The 18,217-nt window shown below is 35.1% G+C and overlaps 1 protein-coding gene and 2 long non-coding RNA genes across 6 annotated transcripts; 2 read left to right on the forward strand and 1 right to left on the reverse strand.

Moving 5' to 3' along the window:
• The first annotated feature begins 172 nt into the window (after window positions 1–172).
• On the forward strand, window positions 173–2,155 carry LOC126918422 (uncharacterized). The gene is made up of 2 exons (XR_007711323.1): window positions 173–517; window positions 2,004–2,155. It is a non-coding gene; the product is annotated as an uncharacterized LOC126918422 (long non-coding RNA).
• LOC126918371 (glycine receptor subunit alpha-3) lies at window positions 572–15,208 on the reverse strand. 4 transcript variants are annotated; one of them, XM_050726219.1, is made up of 11 exons: window positions 15,191–15,208; window positions 13,879–13,924; window positions 13,628–13,790; window positions 8,286–8,430; window positions 7,927–8,009; window positions 7,641–7,784; window positions 7,380–7,462; window positions 6,667–6,801; window positions 6,305–6,405; window positions 5,616–5,930; window positions 572–4,625 (listed from the first exon to the last, which is right to left on the reverse strand). In XM_050726219.1, exons 1-11 carry the CDS (start codon window positions 15,191–15,193, stop codon window positions 4,473–4,475), a joined length of 1,371 nt encoding a protein of 456 aa, XP_050582176.1. In that variant the 5' UTR covers window positions 15,194–15,208; the 3' UTR covers window positions 572–4,472. The 4 variants fall into 4 exon arrangements, with proteins under 4 accessions (XP_050582176.1, XP_050582175.1, XP_050582177.1 ...); XM_050726218.1 differs by having other exon boundaries at window positions 572–4,658; XM_050726220.1 differs by lacking the exons at window positions 13,628–13,790; window positions 13,879–13,924; window positions 15,191–15,208 and adding an exon at window positions 9,795–10,283 and having other exon boundaries at window positions 572–4,658.
• On the forward strand, window positions 14,614–16,601 carry LOC126918418 (uncharacterized). Its single transcript, XR_007711318.1, has 4 exons — window positions 14,614–15,055; window positions 15,123–15,618; window positions 15,973–16,186; window positions 16,307–16,601. It is a non-coding gene; the product is annotated as an uncharacterized LOC126918418 (long non-coding RNA).
• The last annotated feature ends 1,616 nt before the right edge of the window (window positions 16,602–18,217 follow it).

Genomic DNA, 18,217 nt, shown 5'->3' on the forward strand with positions numbered 1-18,217 from the left:
AACACAGAGTAAGTTTAATTTATCACAGAAAAGATATTTTTTTATATAAATGACATAAAATGATATTTATTCATTTTACCAATTTCAGTGGTTGGATATATACATATATATGATTATCTATATAAATATAATTATATATATAATATACATAATATATATATATAATTTGTTAAATGTAAATTTGTCACATGGTCGGTGTTTTGGTTTCCATGATATCAAATTATACGAGATGCTAGATCTATGTAGTACATCGTCTATGATTAAAACCTAACCAATATTTCTCTACCAGCATAAACTTAGCTAAACAATTTGAAGATTTGAATTAAGACGAGATAAAATATGAATTTAAGTTTGAAAATTTAAAAATTTGAGTGGGAGTTTGTAATCAACGTATTAATCTTCTCCTTCTGACTTCTAAACATTTAATCCGAAATAGAATAAATGAATCGCATCGCTGTAAATGGAATAAACTAAACTAAATGAACTAATTAACAAAATCAACACATACCAAATTAAGGTAAAAGTAAAATAGTAAAAGAAAATAGAAAAGTAAAGATCAACAACCACAAAATTGATACAGTTATCATTATCAATTTAATATGTAATAGGCGACGTTATTCTTATATTAAATATTATGTAATATACAATGGTGTGCTTGAAAATGATTTTGCTCTAAAGGAGACGTAATGTTAAAGCAATCTTTTACATTTGCTAATAGATCTTATTGTTTCTTTCTTTACGCTTAAATCAGCGGACGAACTCCTTTTAAATTCAATAATTATATGTATTATAGGTATTAGTTTAAAGTTTTATATTTTTCGTGCCTTTAAAAAACTAGCAAATAATTAATTGCATAATATATATAGATTGCTTTGATCTCTATATTTTACAATAGATCGTTTGAAGTTTTGGTTAAAATTTTATTTCATTCAAAGTGCGAAAACAATCGTATTAACGTCCTTAATTTTTTATCGAAAGTATGCAATCGTTAAAATAAATATCGTATCGAGAAAACTAAAACATCGATTTTAATCGATCGTGGGGAGTATTCAAAACGATATCATATATCGTTTCTATCAATTAATTTTTTAATGAAATGAAATGGTAGTAATATTAAATTAAAAATGGTAGAAATTACCACAGCGTATATTGTTTTCTCTTAAATATAGAACAGGGATGTCTATTTGCGCGTCACCTTTTAACTCTTTGAGGTGGTCGTATTTTAGCGAGAGATAAAAGAGCGGAAAAAATGCATTCTCAAAATCCTTGAAAACATAGAAGACTGATCCTCAACAGCAACGCAATTTTTAATATTTAGGACATCCTTCAATGTATTTTAAACATAGAATAAATAACGAACTTTTGTTCGAATTAAAATATAATAACGACAATCCGATGATCGCAAAGAAATTTAAAAATTAATAAAACAAATATATTTTAATAAAAATTGATTCGTAAATTTTTTCGTAATTTGAATTATGAGATTTTTTATTTTTATATTTATATTTTTCCGAATTTATTACGCGTTATAAGTTTAAATAAAGGAATGCATCTTGAATGTTTCTCAACCTATTGATTTTTACAGTATTACACATACTATCAATCATAAGTTCGATACCACCTCTTAAGGAATTAGTTTACAGAAATTTAACAATTCACGCGCAGATCTATCTGTTACTTAAAGAGGAAAAATTGTTCCTACTACTATTAAAACGACCACTTTTAACCGTGTAATTCCTAATCTACATACACTTCAAACGTACCTGACTTTGAATTCTAGTGCATTATTATTATGTGTCTCATTGCTCAAAATAATAATTAAATCGAATCAAACTATACTGTATATGTATACTGCATGCAGGTAAATGACAATTACTTGTGATTTGTAAATATAGCTGTTTACTTACTATCCTTCAAATTGTAATACTGAAAAAGATAGTGTTAATTCTAAATTACCAATATGTATAATTAACTTATATTTAGGTTAATTTTATATCTTCCAGGGCCCCCTCCGCAACACATTTGGTACGACCATCGTGCGGTTTTAGTCGATAAGTCCGACATTACCACGCGGTCCATGAGGATTTCCCCGCGTAAAAAAAAAAGTTGATTTTATAGTTGTGTGTGCAACTAAAACAAGAACTTTAAGAAAAATCATGAAATGTCTAAAATATTAAGAAATATAATATACACTTTAGAAAATATAAAGACTTTTATGATAATAGGTAAAGGTGGTAATCGGAAATAGAACTTATGATCCATAGTATAGATAAACAGTAAAAAATTCAAATATAGAGCTGCATAAAGTTTACGACAGTCAGAAATGAATTTGGGCACCCCTTGTACGAAAGACCAAAAAGAGAAAATCAGTATGACACATTTACATCATATTTCGGCCGGATTCGTAAATATAGTATTGTACCAGTTTTCTCAAACGAAACAAGTGTTCTGCTACGTCTATTTGCCGTACAAGTGCGTTCAACGCATAGCGTTAATTAAAAGTCTTCGAACCAGAATTATGTAAAAATCTGTAAATACTGGAGATTCGAATTAGATTAAATGACGTACTAGAAATCCACAATTCTACAATTTTTCGATATTTATGCATAACTGATTCGAATCTTTCTATTCGAAACGTTTAATTTAAATCCATTTTACGTTACGTCTCATTCAATGTTTCCCGTATTTTTGTGAGCGTTTTTAGCACTGCATTCTCTTTTCTTTCTTCTTCTTCTGTTTAATATCGTGTCTACATTATACATATATATATATTATATATATTTATATTTATATTATATATAAATATAAATATAAATATATATATATATTATATTGTATATCTAGATTATTTATGTATATAGATATGTATCTATAAATGTAGACTATATATATATATATAATCTACATTTTTTTATTCATTCGTGCCGCCGCGATAAAATTTCGCTAAGAAAGATTTAGAGTTTAGAATTTTATTCTAGAACAATTTTGATATTTTTTCATCGAAGTTTCTGGAACGACATGTGTTTCACTTAAATTCCATATTTTGCAATTACTTTGATATCGTAGCACTGTGACGTACGCGGTAAACATGTTACAAATAATCTCGGAAGCAAAAATTTCAAAAATTACAACGAGACGATCAAGCTTTCTCGGAACAAGGATACTCATTACAGAAACGTTTTAGCTGTAAAGATGTGAGAATAATCTTGAGTAATATCTTCTCGTATTTGATAATCATTGTTAAGAAACGGAAAGACAGCGAGCAGAATGTAACGATCTTGTTACAACACCTGTTCACTGTTAATTTACCAGTTAGTTTAATTAGATTTACGTTAACAATTGTACAGTTATCAATTATTAACAATTAATTCAGCGACATTTATCACCAATGAGTAAGTTCTTACAACAAAACACGTATTATCTTTTAACAATAGTATAGTTATAAATTTAAAACAACTTAATAGTAGGCTCTCGAATATTTTAATATGCTTTCTCAATATTTCACTTTTTGTAATCTAATGTGAAACGATCGTGAAATTATTGAACAGGTCAAACGGTGCATTCAAACAGTTCCATATTCCACTTATCATGAACGAATATATATGCAAATTCTTCGATACAGTCATACAGCTTTTAATATTCACTCAGACGCATCGATCACCGTTAACTACTGTTTCATCTATCTTTTTTCCCTTTTTTTTCCTTTCGTTCGCTCGTAATGAAAAGGATAAAACAGCGTATTAATCGATGCCTTTAGAAGAATACAATTAACGATCGCTTATTTTCTCCTATCACTTTTCTGTCGTTATTTTGTTCTCATTTTCCTTTGAGTTACGATTCGATAAATGAACGCACAGTTTATATTTGTAATCAATGGATTTTATTATACGAAGTATATATCACGTGTATTCATTAAGTAGAGTGGGTTGAAAATAACGGTGCAATGGAGAAGAAAGTCAATTTTTGTCCACAAAGAAAGAGTTAAGTTTGATACTTTTTACTTCCATTCAAACATAAACTCTATAAAATTATATGTACAAGAGCTCAACAATTTTTCCGATTTTTAGATTTTTCAAAATACTTTGAGCAACGTTCCTTTTTTATAAGAAGAGAACGCTTTTGTTTATTTCTTCTACACGTTCTTCTTCATTGTACCAAGATTCTTCCATCTACTCTATGCAACTTGAAACCCTCGATCTCTACCACTGTTCTATCAATTAGAGCAACGACCTGAACAAAAACAAGATTATCAATGAAGATTCACTTTCAGAATCGACTTTCGATCTGTAACACTTTCTCAATCAAAACGTTGTATTCAACCGTATCCTTGAAGAATATAGCTACGATCAGGATTCGTTTCAGCATCTTCTCCCAGCATCGTCTCTTCCTTTTCGTCTGATATCTCGTTTCTCAACATCGACGTTTCCGTTCCTATTTGTTCGAGCTCGTTGCAATCGGTTTCCACGGATAGCTTAAATGTACTCGGCGAACATTATCCAGTAAGTTACATTTAATACGGCGAATAAGAAAGGGAAGAAGACGCGCGAGACTCGATCGATGTTGAGGGCACGCATTCGCGCCCTTTGGGCAGGTGTAGGGCCTGGCGGTGGACCGGTTGTCGATTTCTGTGATCGGCCGGATAACAATATTGCGTTCTCCTGCGTGATAACGATCGCAACTTGAACTGCCGCTGTGCAGACAACGCTTCTGTGCCTCGGAGCCGCGGAGAGATGAACGCGTGGTCGATAACGCGGTGAAATAATTTTCGTACCTTCTATCGAAGAACCTTCTAATTTCTTTCTCTTCTTTCTCTTTTTCACCGCGCCGATAGATTTCGGGCTAAGTTAACTTCGATATACTTGTAAACTCCCTGGAGTTCAAGGGTGATAGGGACTTTCTCTGTTTCACGGACAGCACGACTTTCTTCGTTTTGCGAACAGACATTTTGAGAGACGCTCATTTCCCAAACGGACGGGCAAAGAGCAACATCAGAGATAGACAAGACCATGGAAGAAAGAGTAATTACTTAAAACATTGAAGATTGACGGAGAAAGATCGGTAGCTCAGGACGTTGAAAATCGATTCTCGATTTTCAGACTTCAGAATCGATCACCTGAATTACCACGTGATTAACGATCTTACGTACTTCTTTTTCAAAGTTGCAGATGTTAACATAAAATTGCTCAAATGTCTCTTTCGTAAAAGTACGATCAAGTAAAAAATATCATTACGTCTACATTTTATGATTCTTAAAGAAGATGACTGTGTTTTAGCTACCGATTTGAATCAAAGTTTATTTAATTTCAAAGTTTTTGCAAAGTAACAAGCTTCTTCGAATAATTGTAAAACTACTTACGTTAGAATTATCTTTAAAAATATCCGGCAACTATCTGTTTGGGATGTTATTCAAGACACGATAAAAAGGTATCAACATTTGTCGTAAAAGATGATACGAAGGACGTAAAACGTTATAAATTTGGATAAATCAACTTTCTTTAAGCCAATCATATTTTCTACGCAATTTTCAGAAACGCAAACGATAGAACGAACTTTTATCGTCCTTCTCCGAGGCACAGAAGCTGTCTGAGTCATTTAGATGTTCATCCAGGCGTTACCTTAGTAGCGATGTCGAAAATTTTATCAAGCTTTGCGGCATCGGTGCCGCTGGAAGATGGCGGCTGAGGCGGAGACGCCGGTTTCGGAGGCGTATCCGAGTCGCCGAGGACGATGTTGACCAAACAATACTCCATCAACGCCATGAACACGAAGACCGTGCAAACCGACATGAACGCATCCACGGCCTTTAGGTACGAAACAGGAGGCAAAGAAGCTTGACTCTTCGCGTGTTGCGTCGAAAGGGTCAGCAAGGAAGTTACACCTAGCGTTACCCTGGCTGGCGCCGCTTCCGGTTTTATCCAAAAGGAAACCCACTACACAAGATATAAGTAACTGATTTCGAAATAAAGGTAACGTTATAAATGTTACAAAATTAATAGGAAAAGTATTAAAATAAATGGCTGATAAATTGTCTTCGTAAGAGTTAGAAGTTAAATGAAGTATGATAAAGATCGGATCAAAAGTTTGAAATATGAAGAAAGAGATTATATCTCTAAGAAAAAGATCGATTAGTCTATATTTAAATACGACAAAGTAAGATTGCAGTATTGTAGAACTGAAATAAAAATCAGATTAATCATTAGAGAAAAAAAATCTAGGACGTTAGTAATTTTAAAAGCATAGTGTGTTCTATGATAACAGAAAAATAGACATCATTTTATTATCCGTATTTCAACCTCGGACTTACCGACATGATAACAATTAGACAGGTAGGAACGTAAGTATGAAACAAGTAATAGCCGAGTCTACGTTTCAAGACGAACACTACCTCGAGGCAAGTGAAGTTACCTGAACATTAAAAAGTTTCAATTAATTCTATTAATTCATGTACGCTCGACTCTGAACCTTTCTTAACTTAATAACGCGAAGACACACCAGACATCAACATTTATCCACGAACAACACCATTCACGCGAAAGTCACTTTCAAGCGAAACTGATTCTTGGTTGACGTTCCTCTTCGATTTCGATTTAAAACAGTTAATTAGGAAGAAAAAGAGCGTTCTTTCTTCCATGGCTAAAAACGACGTCGACACGGAGCGTCACTTACCAGTAGAGTAGACTTGCGTGCAATCGGCCGTGTAATTCTTAACCAGTTGCAGCTGTGGCAGCTCAATGTTTTCATCGACGACGAGTGGCACGTCAGGATCCCATTGGAAGATCATTTCATCCGTCGTGTGCGATACTGTTGACCGAGTTGTTTTGTCCTTGTGAAATGACACGGCATTCACTCCGTAAAATTAAAGGAATATTCATGCAGGTCTACGGTACCGTTCCGAAATGAAACACGATTGTCCGATCTCCTTTGACTCAACTCGATTGTCGCTAATATTGGACGTCTTTCGAGGACTTTTTTACACTATATCAGCGACACCGCATTTTCTATCGATATCTATCGATCGTTTTCCATCTTTGATACTTCAAAGACGTGACTATGTTTCAAGGAATCGTGGGGAATTGGATGGAAAATTGGGACGCAGATAAAAATGTATTATCGAAAAGTGGAGATAAAGTAGACTGTGTGATAATAATAGAAGGAAATCGTAAATTCCTGAAAATTGTGCATGGAAGAAACTGTAATGAATTAAATGGTAAGATTAGAGCGTAGATGATGCAGATGAATCGTTGTGAAGTGGGGATAAAATAAAGTGTATGGTAACGATGGAAGATATATGAGGAAGTTGCGCTAACATTCCATTTTACTACAGATAAAATATAAAGTGAATGATTTAGAAGTTGATATAGAGGGAAAGCGTCACTCACAGCTTTCCATTTGTAATTTACACTCTTGCGTATCGTGAGGATAGATCAGGAAGTTCATGGCACAGGATAACTTCAGCGTTAATCTGAAACATCGTACAAAATTTTGTTTCTTTAATGAAGAAAAAGGAGAGACAGAGGTGAGAAATAAAAGCTTTCTAATCAGGAGCTAAAACAAACTATACTACTTATTACTACCACTGTAAAAGTAGAATAAAAATGATCGACAATAGTATTGAGAATTTTGGAGCTTTCTTTTCTTACTTCACCATGTATAAAATAGTCTTGTCTTTGTACAACCATAAGTAATGATTCGGTATAGTCATCGTTTGAAAAGTCACCGATTTGGCATTCTTGAAGAACGAATCTGGCCGCCACATATTCTTCAACCAATCGACTTCCAGCAATCTTGAACGATACATTTGATAATTTTTCAGGTATATTTATAAAACAAAAGGAAATAGTATAAAGAATACCATGCCTAAAAATATTTTCCTTTAATTGGAATTTTCGACTAAGAAAACAACATTTTTTAAATTAAATCACATACCTGTATTCAGATGTCATATTTTCTGGCAACCGTAGTCTGTTATCTTTCCAAGTTTGAGCGAAGAATATATCAGCTGCGTAGGTCTGCAAAAGTAAATCACAAAAATCGACATATCAAAGTTTAATATCAATTACCCATTAAAGCTTAAGTACTCTAATTTCTTTTGTGAAACAGAATATAGCATTTATGATTAAAGTAAACATTTCGAAATCATTTCAGCGATGTAAAAATTAACACGGAAGTTAGGAGAATCTCTTTGAACTTGAGGTCATATCCACGTTAAGGCCATAAGCAGTTTAAGAACGATGTAATGGCTAGTGAATTTAAAAAAGCCTTTTAATTTAAAAATTGCACCTTACCATTGAATTTTCATCTATGGAATCAAGACCCATAACAGTAACATGGAAATAAACGATAGTCGCCTGTCCATCTTTCTTTGGCGGTCGCATTTTATCGTACAGTTTAGGATCCTCCGGCAGCAGATCGAAGAACTCCAAACTCCTCCTGAAATTTCGGGTTGCAATTTCAAAAAAGTTTAGACATTTTGTTAATCGAACCATATAATCTATGTATAAATTTCCACATAAATATTTTGTGTTAATAGTAATCCATAAATAAGAATTATCTTCATATCTTGTTAACACCAAAATTTTATAACGAAACAAAATCTTAAACGATTAAAACATAGAGGTAATTTGCGCAAAATTTCTCTCAGATTCACTTCCAGAAATTTGTTTCACTAGCGTTTCACTCTTTTCTAACTTGCAGTTTTCTACCGTCGCGAGAGAAAAATGAGATTTCACTGTATGTTTCAATGTTTCTTAACACACTGTGTACGAAACACACGAAGCAAAAAATTACGACTGAAATTCATAAAAGCTCAGAACTGCTTCTCCACACTCTCTCGCGTTCGTTTATTTTGCATCGTTGACCATCTTTTTACTGTTTTTAACACGTTGCTTTGCGACACTTAATATCATACACATATTTGCACAACTACTTGGAATTATCGTAGGTATTATCAAATTGTTTTGACATGAGCAACAGTTTTATTACACGATACACACTGCGCTTTATCGACTTCACTGCAATTTTCTTTAATACTTTAAACTTTTACTTCCGAATTTCTTCGAAAGTATTTCAAATTCTTCATGGTGATTTCATCGAGTTTGGAGTCCTCTGCTTGCGGTGTTCTGAAGATTTCATATACCAACTAAATATAATATTTTATTCAAATTTGAGAAAACGTTTAGATGCATACATTAATAATTTTTACGTACGTATTATTGCTGTTTTTTCATTGGAAAATGAATAATTGAAAACATGATATAACTAAAGGGAAATTCATTAGAAGTAATCAAAAAATATCTATATGTTACAATTTCCTGAATATTATTCTGAATATGAAAAAATTGATATTTTGGTAGTAAACAAAAAGTATTATAATTTTGTTCCAGATTGTCTATCGAAAGAAACCGTTTTAGAACTAAAATTTTACTCAAGGAAATAACAAAAAATTCTACTTAAAAAACCAACAAACTCTAAGACAAAAAATATAACTACAAAAACAACGGTATTCGGTATAGTTATTGCAATATCTTTGCATCAGAGAATCCTACATTCGTGGGGAACATTTCTTACCGACAATTATTTTTTATGAACAAATTACTCGTAAAACAAGAAAATTCTACAATTAAGTCCCTTCAACGAGATATGTCGTTAAGATGTTGGAATTCCCGAGAATGTTGGTACGAAGATATAAACCGAAGGAAAGGATTGGCCTTGCGGAAGAGCTTAAGATGGCCGGCAATGTCGATTGAAAAGAGGAAGAGGAAGAGGAAGAGGCCATCTACGGAGAAGAATCTTACTGAGCGTCTGCGGTGCGTCCGAGCAGGAGAAGAAGCACGATCGAGGAAAGGATTGCGGAAACCATGCTGCCTCCATGCGTCTCGTCCATCGACATTCTTCGTCGATCAGCTCTCAACGCATCTTCCTCGTGGCAGAAGCGGAGCGAACCAACAGCGAAGCGGAGAACAGCGAAAAAGCGTTCCGGACAGGGAAGACGACAGACGAACGACGAGGAAGAAGGCGAGACGGAAGAGAAAGGAGAAAAGAACGTTGTTCGCGGCAGCCCTTGGCTAGAAGATAAGGCGGTTCTCAGTTGGTGACAGTGACTGCGATTCCTTTGCTTCCTTCTTCTCTCTTCCCCCGACCGCTATTCCCCGAATCGCGAGGACGTACAACCGTCGACTGACTTCTTCAAACGACTTTGCCGAAGCTGCAGAATCCTCATCGTTGCTTCGTAGAGAGGCAGAGGTGGAGGTGGATGCTCGATGGTAGCGCGGTGGTGGTAGCGATGGAGGTGGTGGACCAGCAAGTACCACCGGAGGTACATCCCAATATACCTCGCCGCCACCCCGCCGTTTCTTCCTCTTAACTCGATACAGAGGGATGAAGAAAGGAGAAAGAAGGGGTAACTCTCTCTCGCGAGCTTGGTGACGTGTACAGAAAACGAAGACAGGGGTTGGAAAGGGTTGAGAAAGAGAGAGTACCGCGCGAGGACCGACGTGTTGAAAGAAGTGGTGGTAATCCCCGGTGGGTCCCTAAAGCGTTACGAGATGGTTCCAACGACACGAATTTACCCCAATGCGGCATGTCCGTGACATCCTCCGCTTTAGATAGGTGCCGTAATCGGGCACAACTCGCAACACACTCCACCGCCGCATGCTAATTGCCACGATGAATACTACGAGGTAAGAATAACGCACCGATGAATAAGGGACTATGCGGAATTCGCATATGTTTCGTTCACCCGCATCGCGTCGTTACATCATGATGTCATTACGTATTTTTCTTCTCAGCAGACTTGTTTCCTGGAATTTTAAAGCGCACTTGGGATTTAATGTTGTTTACAGAAATTATTAAGCCGTTGATAGAATAGCATAAATTAATTTCTCATACTCACTTTCTATTCTATTCTATTCTCTGTTCACAAGAACATCATACTTAAAAGCAACACGACAGAGGTGTCAGCGGAACGGTTAAATTGTTTTTCATTGCCGGAGATTCATTAGCAGAATTCATTCCGCACAATGAAAACGTGTCTATTCGCTAGGTTTAGAATACTCCACGGAGAAGCGCGTAACGAGTGGTGAAGAACAGAATATGAAGGGACAGCTTTCTTTGATGTGGTTGCAACCTAAGGACGTGTGCAAGTTAAAACCACCTTTCGTTTTCTTACGTTTTCTGATAAGATCTCTAAGAAGAAGAAAGGAAGAAGACGTTTAATGTGATTAACGAAAAATAATTTTTATTTGATATTTTGAAATTTCATATACAAAATATTAACAAAACTAACCAAATATATTAGAAATATTATAAAAGTATTGAGATACTCAATCTTCGAATTGCAAAGAAGATTTAACTACGACACATATTTTTCTTTAAAATAAAAAAGTAACTACAGACTTCGTTCAAAGGCTAGGATCGTGAATTTTGCTTGATGCATACATGCATCCTTAATTTCAAAGTAATTAGAAAATGACAGATTTCCATAATTGATACTTCAAACTCTCCAAAACAACTGCTACGCGATCATCAAAAATCAAAGATCTGATAATCGACGAAACGAACCCAATGAAAAATTGAAAGACCAATCGAAATTACGATGAAAACAGGAAGAAGAAGAGAAGACTGGAGAGGAAACGCGTCACCGTTGACGAGAGGAAGAGAAAGCAGAAGAATCGAGGTGGAAAGGAAAGGAATGGGTCCTGCAATCTCTCCTCTCGCTCTCGCCACCCTTCTTAAGGGTGACTCTCAGAGACGTTAACTACCGTGCTATTTGAAGACATTGTCGTCGACCAACGGGACATGCCGCTCGATATATCGATCCTCGAAAATTGTGCCGCGAATAGAATGCTACGTGTTCGCGTCGCTCGTGCATCGTGAAGTGGCCGCTCTTCGAGAAGATATATAGACACGCATGAGCACTCTCGCGCGCGCACACGTACATATGTTCACTCACTTTCCCGAAATTATGTATACAATCCCGTCTATAGTCACCGGACACTTACGAACTTTAAATATAAACTTCCCTAAATCAGACTTATAGAATATTCAAAGTATAATATATTTTCGTTTTTCCTATAATACACAGGCTTAATAAGTTTAATAATTGAGGGATTCAGATGGAAAATAATACAACTGAGGAAATCCGTAGTTTAAGAAAATGCTAAAATTCAACTTTGGAAGGAAGTTAAATAATTAACTTGCTAAAAAGTATTATAGACTTATGGACACTAACATATATATCATATATATATAAGTGCATGGTCTTTTCGACACCTGCTGTGGAATATATTTTCATAACGATGTCTCTATTGGTCGTTAACAATGGGATTTAGAAATTTATTGGAAGCCTGAAGTATTAACAATAGAGTATTACCTTTTAGGATCCTCTTATGTAAAAGATAAAATAGGAAGCGGGAAATATTAAGTGACGAGAAAGAGATAGGCGTCGAAACTCGAGGAGATAGAGCCACCTGCGGTATATCTCACTATAGAAATGCACTTCTCTGCAGGGGTGGCTCGACATCAAAAGTGGCCCCGATCGTTATCAATGATTCCCAGAAACTTTGCATTGTTATCAATAGCCTAAAGCACGCTCGTCGTTGTCCTTATCCCGAAGTCATCACTTTATGTTCACCTTTTTAAGAACAAGGTCGTTATTTTTCCTACACAACATTCAAAAAGTGCATCTATTCTGCCTTTTATATGAAACGTTTGAAATATAATAGTTTTAAAATAAGGGAGGAGGGAGATATTATTTCTATCGAAAGACTGTTACTTAAAGTAGAGAATTTAATATGCATATTAGAAATAATTGGAACCACCGATATAAAATACACTTATTCATCAACGATACATCTCCGTATTTCCGAAAATGTTTTTCATTCGAAGTATTAAATCGTTCTTGTTTCTCGGCTTATAGTCAAATAACCATTACATATAACTATTCTCATTAAACAAATGATGAGGATAATCAAGATCAATGTTCTACCTTAAAATGACACTTCTTTACCACGTGACACGTGAGGGAGAAGCTGTGTTCGCCCTCATTAGTATATACCACCACAATTAACGACATAAGTTTCCTCAGAAATCTTGATACTCCACGTCTACGTGGAATCGTAATTCATGTTACGATAATGTTTACGAAAATTCCTGCCGATCGAATTTTCTTGATTTACGTATACATACATTTAATAGGGTAATGTGTAACGTGCATCTTTAAAAATTAATTATTTAATTTTGGTGTAATAAAGCGTTATACGTGTTTTCAACAACGTACGAAGGATTTTTCGTATTTCTTTGTGTATAAAACTTGTCTTTCATTTTAGGAATACGAAATAGCTAAAAAGATAAAGGAAGAAAGAAATTTTACGAGGGGCTGCAAATCATAAGATCATTGATCTTTTTATAAATTCCAGGGATCCTACAGTTTATTGAAATTATTAATTAAAAGATTACAAACAGATTGTGAACATCCAAAATTAAACACTTTAAGAGAAATTTGATCAAAGAATGTGTATAAAAGATGAAATCGCGAAGAAATGTAGAAATTTAGTATCGTCGTATAATTAATGAATAATACTTAGTCAGGGCGAGTATATTTACTTCTACCTTGACCTCGTGACATTACCTTGAAAATGATAAGAACGAATTCCTTTTCCCTTCACTGATTCTAAGTCGTAGTATCGACCAGCCTCTTTGAAAGACGCGTTTCCACAATGCCTTTCTAATTGTTGAGTGCTGTATGCGATATGGCAACACATTGGCGCAGACGTTGCTACGTCTGGATTCCTCTAAGAATGAAAATTATCAAGAAAAATAAAAAATTCAATGTTGCTTCTACATTTGGGTAGTACGATAAATATCTCTTGAAATCGGTACCATTGTCTTTAAAGATGAGTTTGCATTCTTCCTCCAAAGAAAAACACTGAAATTGATTTGATTATCATTTGATGATATGATATTGATTATAGGATTTGCTTTAATTGTGTCTTTTATATTCGAAAATTAAAACATATTCGGCCATTAAGGTTAGCAGCCTCAAAAAAATAAATTTTATTTGTTGGAAATATTTTGCTTTGTTTCCGGTTGTGTGGTAGTGTTTCATTAACATTTAACATTGAGGGCCAACGTTAAAACAAGGTTTTATTTGTAATCTTTTTCAATCATCTCATTTATGATAAAAAGGTGGTTGTACAATGTAGAAGTAGTAAATTCTAAAGTGAATTTCACAGAATAATGTTAATAACATTATTGTTTTTTTTTTTTTTTTACTTTTCATTCTATGGTATTGATAAGTATGATTTATATATGATTGGTAAAGAGCAATGAAATACACCGCACTTTCGAATTCCCCATAAATGTATAAACATCCTAATTATTGTATTAAAAAATATAAATAACCGACTAAATAGCATCCAGATGTGCAAGTATTCCCAAAGAGATACTTTCTTTTTGTATATCTTGGAAAACTCCCTTATTTCGCTAGAATAAAACCGATATTGATCGATATTCTTAGGTTCACGGCAATACGATGACAAACATACATGACACATGCCAAAATCAGATATATATTTCGATGCGTCTGGTGACGTCATTTTTCGTAGTACTGACGTCGATACTGCAGCTGGCTGTCGTTAGAAAGGAAAGAGCCGAGAAATGGATTGCTGAAGGAGCGATTCGAGTGGTTCACGGCATTCTGCTATTCCCAGTGGTGTTGCAGGCCCAATGACCTGATTGTCGAGGTAAAAAGAAGCTGCTCTCGATGGTTCGTTACCACGAACCGCCCCTCTCCGTCCCCCGACAGCAGGATCATGTCTGCGGCATTTCCACCAGTGAAAAGTGTCTCGCCGTCTATTGCCACCACTTTCAGATTCATTTTTTCTATTCCTTCGAGACCGTTCCATTCGTGTAACTCGCTCGCCACTTCTAACAAATTGAGTCGACGAGCATGAATTGGAAATCTTGCACGATACTCGATGATACACGATTAAGGCAGCTTGGACGATTGATTAAAGGATATGTGTAACGTTTCAGAAGCACGATACAGCTTTCTTCGGTAGGTGATTTTGTATCATTGAAAAGTACAATGGAATAGTTTGTAAAGTATTATCCTTAAATTTCAGTTTATGAGTATGATAAAATTTTAAGAGCGGGTGTAATCTTAGTTCTGATTTTCGGGAAAATTTCTTACCATGGAAAAGAGAAACGTTATCCGACGCAAATTATTCTTGAAATCTGAATTCTCTTAGCTAGAAGTATTATGGGGACTGTTGTTGAAGTAATTGCTTCAAGAAAAAGTCTACACTTTTTCTTTTGTATATCCGTGACCTGGAGATCGCTGTTACAAAGAGAATAGAATTTAGTGAAACAAAGAATTCGAAATAAACAGAGGTCCATATTATTGTGCCCTTGAATATAAACTTTATTTTGGCTTACAAGGTCTAGAAACAAAAGAGCTATAAGTAGATTTCTGTTGCTGTTTCTTGTAGCCTTCAGTCAGAGCTACAAGGTTACCTTTTTGGTAATGTCCTTTTTGCTATAAATATATGCTATCGTAGCTTCTTTTATTGTATTGTAACACTGTAAGAGTGGGGATCTGGATCAGCATACACTATATCTGTACGTATATCTATACCTATACTTATACTTATACCTATACTTATTTCAATATATTTTTCTATTACAAATTCATCCACTCGTTCCTCTATCAGTCAATCTCAACAAGTATTATCTCAAACTTTCAAGCTCATTCTCATATACGAGCTATTAGGAAGCAACATTGATCAACTTCGTTAATTGAAAAGTATAAAAAAGTCATATTTCTATGGTTGAATGCCTTCTTTGAACAGAATTGAGAATTGAATATTAATCGTGTATTTATATAATGAAACTAAAAATCTATTTTAATATTCGAAAGATAGCAACTTTGTCGTTTCTTCGGCATGCTGTTAAACACTTTTTCTTTTGGCGAAGGTTTCCCGATAAGAGGAAGCGATTATCGGAACAAGATCATCCTATTATCGAATTTAAAGATCTATATTTGACTCGCTCGAGGATGAACGCGGGGATGAACGTTTAAAAAATCGAACTCGTCTCAAGTGGTCGAGGTGTTGCCAGCTTCTCTTCGATCACCAACGGCGAAGCATTTACGTCAAAGACTGTATGACGTCACCCAATGAGCTAGAATGTCAGTTAAAAACGTTAAATGTTTAATATTTTTTTTTTCTGCAAATAAAAGTCATTTGCCTTCGAAGAAAAGAAAAATCGGTGTTGAAATGTTTTGCGTTCTAAAACCTTTCCTTTACAGAGAAAACATAGAGCTGCCCTTTTCTGTTGGTCGTTTTCAATCTTACTACAAAGCTGTCTACGAAGAAGTTCGCATCAAGGGAACGTTGAATAATATCTTCCAAATATCAAGATGTAGACAAAATTTTAAGATTACACGTACTATATTCCCTCGAATGATTAAAAGTATAAGTGCCCTAATTATTTTCACAATTAGACATTTTTCATTTTATAGTGGCAAATGACAATACTTATCAAAGTAAACATAAATTTCATTCTACAACAGTTTTCCTATTTTCATTTATATTGAAAGTTATACCTTGCATCTCCTTATAGAAATATATTTTCTATAAAATTTTATAAATTAGACATTATCTGTCTTCTAAACGTAGAATGACAGGTTCTTACAACGTAATTGTATGAAAAAAAGCGTCTGTAAAACCAATGATATCTATCGATTATTAAAATCAACAGACAACGTTTGTCATTGACGTCGATGGTTGAGTGCTGACTACGTTTCGTCGTGATATCACACTTTGAGAAATACCTGTTCATAAGACATTGTAACTGTGACACGTACCACTAATTATAAAACTCATAGAACGAGAGCATCGTAATATCTCCGAAAATATAAAGTTTGTCTTCGCCTATAAATAGACAACTAGTACTTAGTGGATTAAGCATCGTGTTTTCAGCTATCCGATCAATAGATCTCTTATGTAATTCATTCTGTTTTCACGATCGTACCATTTTTCTCTTTTAATTATGCACTGCTCAAGTATATCAACTGCGTTGTAATTAATAAATCAAGTATCATTGGAGTCTCTTTAATTGTCAGTCTTTGAATTAACAAGGGTCAATTTCGTAATATTTCCCTGAAATATTAAGGCATGATCTTCTCATTCTACGGTCGAAGCTCGATCTTGAGGAAAGTAATGAATACATATCCTAACGTCCCACGAACGCGAAATCGCTTCTGTCAGTCGACAGCATAAAATAAATATGTATATACTTCTTCGTGTAAGACGTACGTTTTCGTAATACATTTATATAACTTCGTTTCATTTTTATATCAAAAGTGATATCTCAAAATCAGCCAAATGTTTAGAGATTACACGATGCCGATGAACGAAACAATGAGCATTATTATATCGGAAAGAGCTTTCTCCTTTTAATCAATTAAAGTTTGATCGAATTGGTGAACAATAATCCAGATGAATATTTATAGATGAACGGACAAATCATTACAAGGTAAACACTAATAGCAGCGCCTCGTTCGTGTTCCGTTAGATCTAACAACAATACTACGGACGCAGCTCATACCGAAGTCAAGCCTCGAGTTTGAAAATTGAACGATCATTGATGTAACAACGATCGATCGATGTTACGATATTTAACGAAGCAAATATTATCGATGAACGTTGACACACAGCATGGTCAAAGAAGATTAGAGAGAATGGGTTGGAAGATCCTGCGGTCGAGTGTAAGTACACGATGACACACGTCGTGCCATCGGTAGTGTTTTTGCGATGTCAGCTGAGGTACTCTTGGCCAAGGAACATCGAGAAGTACGGTCGGATGTGGAGGGACACCGGTCGGGCTTAGCTTGCCGTTGGAGAAGCGTTTCGAGGCAGCTGGAGACGATGCACGATAAGCACGCCCGTTCCTCTTTCTTCTGACCTCACGCCGTTTTTCATCCCCCTCCGTCACCCCGCCGAGCCGAAACTCTACCCCACCGACCGCCTGTCTATTATTTTCGACCGATTGCCAATTGTCGTGCAACTGCCGACGTAGCTGCTCCTGCTGGAGAATTCTGGTTCGCCGGAGAAAGGTAACAGGACTCCTGGAACTATCGTTGCCACTCGATCCTCCAATTTTCGCTTTTCGTCGCTCAATCTTCTACCTTCTTTCTTCTCTCTCTCTCTCTCTCTCT

Source organism: Bombus affinis, chromosome 7 (genome assembly GCF_024516045.1).
Source record: "Bombus affinis isolate iyBomAffi1 chromosome 7, iyBomAffi1.2, whole genome shotgun sequence".
In the NCBI taxonomy this organism is placed as follows: domain Eukaryota; kingdom Metazoa; phylum Arthropoda; class Insecta; order Hymenoptera; family Apidae; genus Bombus; species Bombus affinis.

Coding starts and splice junctions, on each gene's coding strand:
- LOC126918371 (XM_050726218.1), bottom strand. Junction 7,785..7,926: donor AATATGACATCTGAATACAG/GTATGTGATTTA, acceptor GTATCGTTCAAG/ATTGCTGGAAGTCGATTGGT. Junction 6,802..7,379: donor TAAATTACAAATGGAAAGCT/GTGAGTGACGCT, acceptor CTCGGTCAACAG/TATCGCACACGACGGATGAA.